The sequence below is a fragment of the Nelumbo nucifera genome, chromosome 1 (assembly GCF_055504915.1).
Source record: "Nelumbo nucifera cultivar China Antique chromosome 1, China Antique-T2T, whole genome shotgun sequence".
Lineage (NCBI taxonomy): Eukaryota > Viridiplantae > Streptophyta > Magnoliopsida > Proteales > Nelumbonaceae > Nelumbo > Nelumbo nucifera.
In genome coordinates, this window is record NC_142649.1 from 207,487,398 (window position 1) to 207,498,160 (window position 10,763).

Genomic DNA, 10,763 nt, shown 5'->3' on the forward strand with positions numbered 1-10,763 from the left:
ATCATCAATACATCCTACCCAATCGGCATCAGTGAAAGCTTCCAGCTTCATGTGTCCATGTTTAGCAAATAGAATACCTTTCCCTAAAGTACCTTTCAAGTAACACAGAACCCTTTCTGCAGCAGCTAAATGAGTATCTATGGGAGAATGCATAAATTGACTAATAACACTTACTGCATAGGAAATATCTGGCTGAGTCATGCAGAGGTATAACAACTTCCCAAGCAGTCTCTGAAACACCCCCTTATCAGATAAAAGCTCACCATCTGTAGCAAAAAGCTTATGATTAGGATCAATAGGAGTGGAGATTGGTTTAACTCCAAATTTACCAGTCTCAACAAGGAGATCAAGGACATATTTACACTGAGAAATGAAGATACCATCCTTAGATCTAGCAACTTCAATGCCCAAAAAATACCGAAGATCTCCCAAATCCTTGATCTCAAATTCTGAGTTGAGAAATCCTTTTAGTTTACTGACCTCTTCAGTGTCATTACCCGTGACCACAATATCGTCAACATAAACAATCAAAAAATGTCACCAGAGAGCCATTTCTCTTCAAGAACAAAGTATGATCAGATTGAGTTTGAGTGTAGCCAAAAGAGACAAAAACAGCCCTAAACCTTTCAAACCAAGCCCGAGGAGACTGTTTAAGACCATAAATAGATTTCTGCAGTTTACACACCTTGCCTTGCATTTCCTTCCCAACCCCTAAAGGTAGAGACATAGAGACCTCTTCATGCAGGTCTCCATTCAAGAAGGCAGTTTTAACATCAAACTGGTGTAGGGGCTAGTCAAAAGTAGCAGCTAGAGATAACAGAACCCTGACTGATGTCATCTTAGCTACAGGAGCAAATGTCTCAAGATAGTCAATACCATACATTTGAGTGTAGCCCTTAGCAACCAACCGAGCCTTAAACCTCTCAATAGAGTCATCAGAGTGATATTTAATGGTAAACACCCATTTACAACCCACTGATTCCTTCCCTTCAGGCAAATCAACAATATCCCAGGTATGGTTCTTATGCAAAGCATCCAGTTCAGCCATCATAGCATCCCCCCATTCAGCTTGAGATAAGGCTTCCGGTACAGACCTGGGTATCACATGGGAAGAAACAGATGCAAGAAAGTAGTAGTAGGAAGGGGAGAGAAGGCTATAAGCCAGGTGTTTTGAGATACAATGGGATGTACACTTCTGCTTGCCCTTGCGGAGAGCAATAGGAAGGTCAAGGTCTGGGAAGGTCGGAGATGAGTCAGTAGAAGGCTGACCTGTTACCTCAGGAATGATGGGAGAAGCAAGAGGCTCTTCTGAAGGAGTGGAAACAACCTGCCCATGTCTGAATCTCTGCCTTTGGTACCACCTTTGGAGAACAGGAGGAGGAGGAATAGTAGGAGAATGAGGTGGAAGAAGAGAAATATCGGAGGTAGGTCCAATGGGAGAAGTGGGCACCTCATGATAGGACTCACAAGGAATGGGAAGTGGAACAGTTGGAGACATAGCAAAGGGCTCTTCAGATTTCTCCCCCTCAGGAGGAATGCTAAAGAAAGAAGTTGACTCAGCAAAGGTGACATCCCGAGATACAAAGCGAGTGCCACGAACTGGATCAAAGCAGCAATATCCCTTCTGTGTAGAAGCATACCCCAGAAAAACATATTTATGAGCCTTAGGTTCAAACTTGTGCCTTTGATGACTGTGAATATGCACATAGCAAGTGCACCCAAAAACATGGAGAGGAAGAGAAAAGATATCCTCATCCCGGAAGAGAAAGACTAAAGGGGATTTTAAAGCCAAGGACCCAGGAGGGCATACGATTGATCAAAAAAGTAGCAGTAAGAACAGCATCTCCCCAAAATTTTATAGGAACATGAGATGTAAACATGAGGGATTTGGCAACTTCAACCACATGTTTGTTCTTCCTTTCCGCCACCCCGTTTTGTTGTGGAGTGTAGGAACAAGAACTTTGACGAATAACCCCAAAAGTTTCAAAATAGGTGGAGAGGGTTCTCTCAAAATACTCCTTAGCATTATCAGAACGGAATATTTTGATACGGGTGTTAAACTGGGTGAGGATGAGTTCATGAAATTTTTGCACAATAACTAGTACTTCATCCCTGGATTTCATGAGAAAAATCCAAGTGTAACGCGAATAGTCATCAATAAAAAGGATAAAGTATCTGTAACCCCCCATAGTTGACATATGATATGGGCCCCACACATCAAAGTGAACAATATGGAAAGCAGAAAGAGATCTTTTATTGCTTAATGAATAGGAATGTCTACAATGCTTTGCCAGTTCACACGACTCGCAATGAAGACTCGATAAAGACACTCCCTTAAACATATTTGGAAACAAATGACTCAAAGCAGAAATGACAAATGACCAAAATGAAAGTGACAACAAAATTTTGTTAACAGACTCTAACAAAACTGACTCTAAGGCAACTCCATGAGGTGGTCCCAAAGCTCGATCCGATGTGTCCAGCAAGTATATTCCGTTCGCCTCATGGCCACTCCCAATCATCCTCTGAGACTGCAGATCCTGAAAAACACAATGAGTGGGAAAAAAGGTTATGCTACAATTCATGGATTTAGTTAAGCTGCTAACAGATAAAAGATTTGTGTTAAGTTTAGGAACATGAAGGACAGAGGATAAATAAAGGGTGTTAGAGGGCTTTATATCCCCTTTACTAGAGATGGGAGCAAGAGACCCATCAGCAAGGGATATTTTCTCTTTTCCAGAGAGAATGTGGTATGAGCAGAAGAGATTAGACAGGCTGGTCATATGGTCTGATGCACCGGAATCAATAACCCAAGGAATTTTATGATTACCTGAAACTGAAGCATGATTTGCAGAAGCACGAATACCTGAGTGAGCAAATGTTGATGAAGATGATGTGTTGTTGGAAGGGTGAGCTGAAGAAACCGTAGCTTCCAAGTGATTTAGGAGCCTCCCATACTTTTCAAAATCTGCCTTCATTGCTGCCAACTGCTCAATGGTTGATTTCTCCTCACTCTCCTTATTTCCCCCTTCAGGTACTGTAGCAACATTAGTTGTTTTAGGTTTTCCCACCTGATTGCCCTTCTTAGAGTTGTTATTCTTAAACCTATCAGGGAGAAGCCCAGGATGAAGCTTCCAACAAATGTCCTTTGTATGCCTCGGTTTCTTGCAATATTCACATATCTGCTCCTTTTTCTTAATAGGGACCTTTTGCTTTATTCCAACATGTGCAAAATGTTCTGTAGGTGGACCCTGCAACTGAACCTGCCGCCTACTCTCCTCGCTACTTATCATAGCATATGCCTGTGAAAGAGTAACCTCATCTCTGGCCAAGATATTTTGCCTAAGTTCAGTGAGAAATTCAAAAACCCTATTTCTCTCCACCAACTTTCTATACATTTCAACATCATTCTTACTCTCCCATAAAACTGTCTCCATAACATCAATTTCCTACCATAGGGATTTCAATATAGAGTAGTAGACTACTACACTCTTCTCCCCCTGTCTTAGGTTCTTCACATCACTTTTCAACTTATATACTCTGGCTACATTCAATTTCTGTGAATAGGTCTCAGTAACACTGTCCCATATCTCCTTAGCCAAAGACATCCAGAGATAGTGCCGACTTATATGAGGTTGCATAGAATTGACCAACCATCCTATGACAATATAGTTCTCTTGCATCCATTTTTCAAATTCAGGGTCAGTCTCCTCGAGTTTCACTTTACTACCTGTGAGATACCCGAGTTTTCCTCTACTACAAACATAAATTCTTACAGACTGTGCCCAAGAAAGATAATTTGTCCCATCTAGCTTGATTGAGGTTACACCAGTCAAAATGGAATCTACCGAGCCAAGGCCTGAAATCGGCACTTGCTTGAACTCACTTCCGTATGTCTCCATCAATCAAACGAAAATCAAAGAACCAGAAATTTTGTCTGTATAAACTTACTTGAAGTCAAACCAGAACTCAGTTGCTTGAAAACTAGGGTTTTGCTCCGTCCAGCTGTTGGGGAGGAAGAGAGAAGATGCAGCCGCTCCTACCAGACCTTCCCAAACTCTTCCAAACCTAAACCGCCCTCCTTTAGAAGTCACAAGACACCTCCCAAGCACAGAGTGCCACCCCCAAGCATCACCTTTACCTGGTACCTTCGAAAATCTCTAATCAGCTAGGGTTTCGGGCAGAACAAAACAGCACCGCTTCTTGGCAATATCCAACCAGATTTAAACTCTCCAAACCCTCTACCAACTAGGCCAGAGATCCTCTGTACTATTAGAGAACCTATCTCTCCATACACCTGTCGGCTAGGGTTTTGGGTGTATGGGAAGAAGAAATCGACCTACTCTGATACCAAGATGCAAATCAGTCCTCAAATCTTAGGTGTAAACTTGAAGATTAGAAGAAAGGAAGAATAGAAGTGAGAGCAGCAATACAAGAGAAGAAGATGGCGAAAAGAGAAGGAAAGAGAAGAAGTCGAATTTGTTCTCCTTTCTCCTCTAACCCTTTTTATTAAGTATTAAAAATAGAGTGATGACAAGTATGCCCTTAAGTGGGCGGCCAGCTAGGCAGTAACATAAAGAGATTAAACAAAGAGAGATAACAAGCCCATTAAGAGAGGCCCATTAGCCAACAATAAAATAAAAGATATTACAAGAGAAGATGCTAGGGCCCATTCGGCCCAATCTCTTTACAAGTTGATTACTTCAAAACTTCCAGAGGCTCAAGGCAAGGCTGCCTGTTCTCCCCTCTCCTTTTTACTTTGGTAGCAGACATTCTGGATGCCTTCATGATAAAGGCTTAGAATGTGATCTTATAAAAGGTATTTCTGTGGGGCAAGAGAATATCCAAATTTCTCGCCATCAATATGCAGACGATACCATTTTCTTTATTGAAGCAAAAAAAAAAAAAAGATTTCCTCTTAAACTGCAAGAGGATCTTGAAATGTTTTGGAGCAGTAACAGGCTGAAGACAAATTTAGAGAAAAGCAGTATCATAGGCATCAATACCCCTCCTCAGCTGATGACAAACATGAAGGATGCTTTGGGTTGCAGGGTGGATTCTCTCCCTTTCTCATACTTGGGCATCCTCCTTAGGGGAAACCCGAGATCTGTAAGTTTTTGGGATGTTGTCATTGAGAAATGTGAGAGACGGTTAAGCACTTGGAAGTGAAACTATCTCTCCAAAGGTGGTAGACTAACCCTCATCAAGGCCACACTCTCAAATCTCCCCACCTACTTCCTCTCCCTCTTCAAAGTTCCTGCTAAGATCAGAAATAGATTGGAAAAAATCCAAAGAGATTTCTTATGGGAGGGAGGAGGAGAGAAAGGCTGCCACCTAGTAAATTGGAAAGTTGTGTGCAAGGAAAGGAAAGAAGGGGGATTAGGGTTGGGTCACATCTCAAAAAGAAATCAGGCTCTCCTTGGGAAGTGGCTTTGGAGGTTCAAAACAGAACAAAACTCTCTGTGGGCCTCTGTAATTCGCAGAAAATATGGTATAAGCAATTGGGGATGGGGCAACTCTCTCCCTTTACTAGCTCATTCCTCGCAAAATCCGTGGAAAGGTATCCACCATTCTTTTGCTTCCTTTTCTCCCCTTATTAGATTGAAAGTAGGAAATGGAAACATTATTAAATTCTGGACAGACCTTTGGTGGGGAAACATTCCTCTCGTGAAGCCTTCCCCTCTCTCTTTAGGCTAGTGCATGACAAACAAGCTCTCATTTTTGCTACCTTAATAAGAGGATCAGGGGGGCCTCGCTTTTAACTTTGACTTTCTTAGACAGCTGATAGACTCGGAAGTACCTGAGATCACTTCTTTACTCTCCCTTCTCTCAGAAGTTTTCATCTCCCTCTCCACTGAGGACAATCTTATTTGATCCTTAACCACACATGGCTCCTACCTCTTCCTTCTTTCAGCACTTAACCAACATCCCATCCCCCCCCTCCCAACCTTTTCCAGGCAAAAAGATTTGGCTCCCCATAGTCCCACCTAGAGTCTCTTTTATGGTCTGAGAGGCTTCTTTCTCAAAGCTGAATACCTGTGACAACCTCCAAAAGTGATTTCAAGGACACCGCTGTATCTCTCCTTTTGTTTGCCTGATGTGCCATAAGGATGGAGAATCTATTGGAGACCTTTTCTTTAACTTTTTTGTTGCCAGAAATCTTTGGCAATTCTTCCTCGATTCAGCAGTTAGGGGCAGGCTTAATTGGACTCCCCCAAACTCTGTTATAGAGTATATCAACTCTTGGCAAGGTCTAAAGTTGACTTCGGGCAAGAGAGGAAACTATTTCTGGAAAGTAATTGTACATGCTGTCTTGTGGAATATCTGGGAGGAAAGAAATAGGAGATTATTTGATGAGAGTTACTCCTCCTTGGAGACTCTTAGAGATCGTATCCTAGCTAACATTAGCAGCTGGATGGTGAATAGTAAAGTGTTTGAGGGTATCAATCAGAATGACATACAAAGAGATTGGACAGCCCTTCTGCAACCTCTCCTTTTCACCCTCAGCCTCCCCTGAAAATCACCCCAAGACAAGATTGTGAGCTCATTCTAAATTTTGATGGCAGCTTTAGGAGGTCTACAGAGAACAGCCCAAATGCTGGAATAGGAGGTTGGATCCAAAGACTGAATGGAGATGTGACTTGGGCCTTTAGTGGCCCTGCAAAGGCGGCTGATACGTCTGAAGCAGAGGCTAGGGCCCTCCTGGAAGGCCTCGCAATTGCCAAATCTCATCAGCTCTGTTTCATTGCAGTCAAAGAAGATTCAAGGAATGTTATAAGCTGGGCTTCAGGAAAGACTTTGGACCCGTGGAAACTTTCTCATTTGCTGTTAGAAATCAGGGAGCTGGCCTCTTACTTACAGTGCAGCTTCAGATGGATTCCTAGAGAATTAAACCATGTGGATGATAATCTAGCTAAATCTGGGCTGGGAAGGGATTTTTTGTATAGTGATCATACTTTGCAATTGTAGTGGGCTTTGTCTTTTGTTTTTTTGTTGACAAGGCTTTGTACATCTCCTCGTGTACATCCCTCCCCTTTTTTGATCTTAATGAAATCCGTTATCTTTTCTAAAAAAAATAATGTAGAATTGAATTAGCTTCGAAATTTCAGCTTATATCGCCAATTTTGGTTGGAAGGTCAAAAATAATCTGAAAGCACCAAAATTTCTTTCCCTATTAAATTACCCCCAAGAATATCAGAAAACAACTCATCTGCTTGAGATCAATCGCATGCAGATTAGCAAAATCATGAAACTGATTTATCTGAATCCATGCAGATTTGTCCCTATTAATTCTCACAGTATTAAGAATTGCCTTCATTAAGTCTACAACGATTCACCACCAGTACATATTCTTGCAAGGATTACTTGCGAGGGCAAAGATTTGTAGGGGCATTAAATTTCCAGTTCCGTAAGGTGAAGCATTCAAAGAAATGAATTCATAGAATCATAGCTAACTAAATAAAGAAAGGGAAACCCCATTTCTTCATTAAACAATTAAAGCATAACTGTGGAATTCCTGTAGCTAGCCTACCATACTGGAGACATGCAAGGTTAGATTTCAAATTTTGCAAGTTTTGCGAGTGAAAAAAAAAAAGGTTCTGCTTACCTGAACTCTAACTTCGGCCTTCAGCCTAGCTGAATAGGTCATGTTCTGAAGTCGAGCATGTCTCGGCAACAACTTCAGATATTCCTTGTCGCTCTTCTCAGACGAAAACTTCTCCCCCGTCCAGAAATTCGGTCTATCTACTGTCACCTTCCCGAATTTGATGGACGCATGCCTCCACCCTCCACCCCCCTTCTTGGAAGGATCATACCCTGGACCAACTTTGATCTCGCCAAGGGAGTCGAAGAGTGTCTGAAGTCCGTTCTCAATGAAGTCGTTGTATGAGTTTATCTGGTGACTTATCAAACCAAACTCCTTGAAGAAGGCCATTGAAGCTTCCCGACAGAACTTACTCAGGTACTGCTCGCTCAAATTGAGCTTCTCCTTAATACCCATTGCTCCTTTTTCATCTATCTCCATGTTATTACCATTTTCTAACTCTTCGCCTTCACTACTAATCCCTGAATCTTCCATAGCGTCTGTCTCCGACATTAGATGAGACAATCTTCTTTTCGGTCTTTAGAGGAGACAATCTTGAAAAAAATAAATAAATTAAGTAATTAAAAAGCGACCATAAACCCCAAACTCTAAACTGCTAAAAGATCATAAACCCTAAAAGCCGAACAACTATTCTCGCAGGAAACAAAATATAAAACACGAGTACAATAATAAATGGAGAATGTATTTTTTTTATCGCCTAACTTCTCTAGTTTTCACCTCTACGAAGAAAAAGGTTTCGCGGGCAAACCTTTCCTTTGGGGTTTCAATCTTCAATATCTCAGGGAAGAGGAGTGAAAACAGCTCAGTGGAGAAGTGAGAACAAGGAGAACGCGCGAAGAACTGAGAACAAGAACTGAGTAGCCAACAGTATATGGTGAAGAAGAAAAAGGGAGAAAAGTGCAGGGGTAGTAAAGTAAAGACAAGATTACAATGAAAATAGAAACTGCGGGTACGTATCTTCCGTCAGCACTCCGTAGTACTGCAGTAACAGTATTTTTCGGGGTCTTTTTCAAGCCAAACCAAACTTTGGAAATAGAAAGTTTACATGCCGGGTTTGTCTACAGTTGAACCGGACTGTAATTTTAGATTTACATGCCACATGAGCAAAAGTATGAGCTGCATTATTTTCTTCTCTATTTATTTTACATAGACAAAAGATACTTGATTGAGTCTTCTCATTAATGTTGTTATTAAGCGTTCGATCCACAATGTGGGCTTTGCATGGTTTTGTAAAAAAGTTATCGGTTGCTTGGAGTCTTTAAGTATCTATAGCTTGTGGGTTGAAGTTGTTTCTAAACGAGTTCGGCTTCAGTCTAGGCACGCTGCACACAAGTAACGTTCATGCATTTGGAGGACACGTAGCATGTCCTTCGAATCGTGTGAAGGGCTGAAGCGTGCGAGAAGCCTTCAGCCCCGTTAATTACCACTACCGTTAGCCTAGGTTAAGCAAAATGCAAGTTTTGCTCCTCTCTTGTGATGAACCTCACGTAGTCACACTCTCTCTCCCCATCCGCCCGACGGCGCCTACACAATCATCACCGCCTGGACTAAAGTCGAACTCAAACACGAGTTTTGCTTATCTCCTCTCGCAAACGAACATCACTCTCTCTCTCCCCATCCGCCCCCGGCAACGACTACACAACCATCACCACCAACGACAAACAATCATCACCAGAGATGGATCAACCTCATGTATTGACCGCAAGAGAAGACTTATGGAAGGGGGAAAGGTGATTCTTAGTATATCTTTTTCAGGTGTTTCAAGGCATATCTGAACTGGAATTGAACCATTTCAGGAAGAAAAAGATAAATCTGATAAATCTGTTTTTCAGAGTGAACGTGCAAAAGCAAATTCCTAGGCTTTTTTTGCATGTGGTGAGAGGCAAACCCGAGACTCTTTGGTGTGTCGATGATCCTTAAATCTCATTGAGATTTAACCAGTTTATCTTATTGATCACCCCACTTGGCTAAAGAGAAACAAGCGCCAATGGAGTCCAAAGGAGAGGCAGCGGTTAGTATTCGAATTGTTCCCCCTATCCACTTTGCTCTGGAATTCATTGGGTGCATAAAAATCTCTGTTTTCAAAGTCATGAGATTTCAATGTCTCACATTGTGCTTCACTTATCTGATGGAAGTTTTAGTAGTTTAGCATAGGCTGATTTGTTTATTGCTCTTTATCCATCACTTTCTTTGTTGTTTTGCGAAATACATCTTCATTGCACAGAAATTTTGTCTTATCGTGTTCTTAATTAGTTTTGTGTTTCTTTCTACACTATTAGTAATAGTTTGTTCTTGAAATTTCATTCTTCCTTTTCTCCCCCAAGTTTTACCGATTATGTCATTTGATTGTTCAGCCAAAGACTTCAAAGCACATTCAGGTCTGCCAGATTTGTGGTGACAACGTTGGCACCACTATGAGCGGTGAACCCTTCATTGCTTGCGATGGAAGATGAAGAGATGCAAAGAAGAAGATATGCAAAAAATACAATACCTGAGGTTGATCCCACCATCGATGATGATTGTTTGTCACCGGTGGTGATGGTTGTGCAGTCATCATCAGGCGGATGGAGAGAGAGAGCGTGAGGTTCATCTGCGATAGGAGAGGAGAAAAACTCGCATTTTCCTTAACCTAGACTAACAATAGTGGTAACTAATGAGGCTAAAGGCTTCTCGCACGCTTCAGCCCCTCACACGATTCGGAGGACACGTGGCGCGTCCTCCGAATGCGCGAATGTTGCCTGGATGCAACATGCTTGGGTTGAAGCCGAACTCCTTCTAAGCCTTCTAGCAAGGTGCTCCTTCGCAAAGAATTTGTTGGCTTTGTGTTCATTGGATGATGAAAGAGCGTCCTACGCCTCCTATGTCTATGTCATAAGAGCCATCTATTTGAAGAGAGAAATAGTTAGCTAGGTTGAAACTTTCCTGAGGTTGGGGTATTGGTGGATCTTGGGATTGTTGAATTGGGAGGAAAGTTTTCCATTTGTTAATGATTTCTGATGGTGTGGATTCTATGTTTTCGTGGACCTTTTTGTTTCTTGCTTCCCAGATTAAGTAGAACAAAATAATGCCTTTCCCGAGTGTTGTGAGGGCATCTGCTATTTGTAGCTCTGTTAAGAGTTTTTCATACCAGGCTTGTATGACTAAGTGCATGGATTGATTT

General features: G+C 41.8%; 1 protein-coding gene and 1 long non-coding RNA gene across 3 annotated transcripts in view; one reads left to right on the forward strand and one right to left on the reverse strand.

Moving 5' to 3' along the window:
- LOC104610372 (DNA-directed RNA polymerases IV and V subunit 2-like) overlaps window positions 1-8,492 on the reverse strand; it is a 50,518-nt gene extending 42,026 nt beyond the window's left edge. Inside the window, exons 1-2 of one of the 2 annotated variants that reach the window (XM_010276945.2) lie at window positions 8,352-8,492; window positions 7,607-8,136 (exon numbers count right to left, since the gene is read on the reverse strand). In XM_010276945.2, the coding sequence (XP_010275247.1) occupies window positions 7,607-8,095 (489 nt within the window). In that variant the 5' untranslated portion in view covers window positions 8,096-8,136; window positions 8,352-8,492. Of the gene's footprint in view, window positions 1-7,606; window positions 8,137-8,320 lie in introns of both variants that reach the window. The other variant, XM_088895989.1, reaches the window with a different exon arrangement.
- A 664-nt stretch (window positions 8,493-9,156) lies between these two features.
- LOC148804423 (uncharacterized) lies at window positions 9,157-10,302 on the forward strand. Its single transcript, XR_016076493.1, has 3 exons — window positions 9,157-9,333; window positions 9,436-9,614; window positions 9,958-10,302. It is a non-coding gene; the product is annotated as an uncharacterized LOC148804423 (long non-coding RNA).
- The last annotated feature ends 461 nt before the right edge of the window (window positions 10,303-10,763 follow it).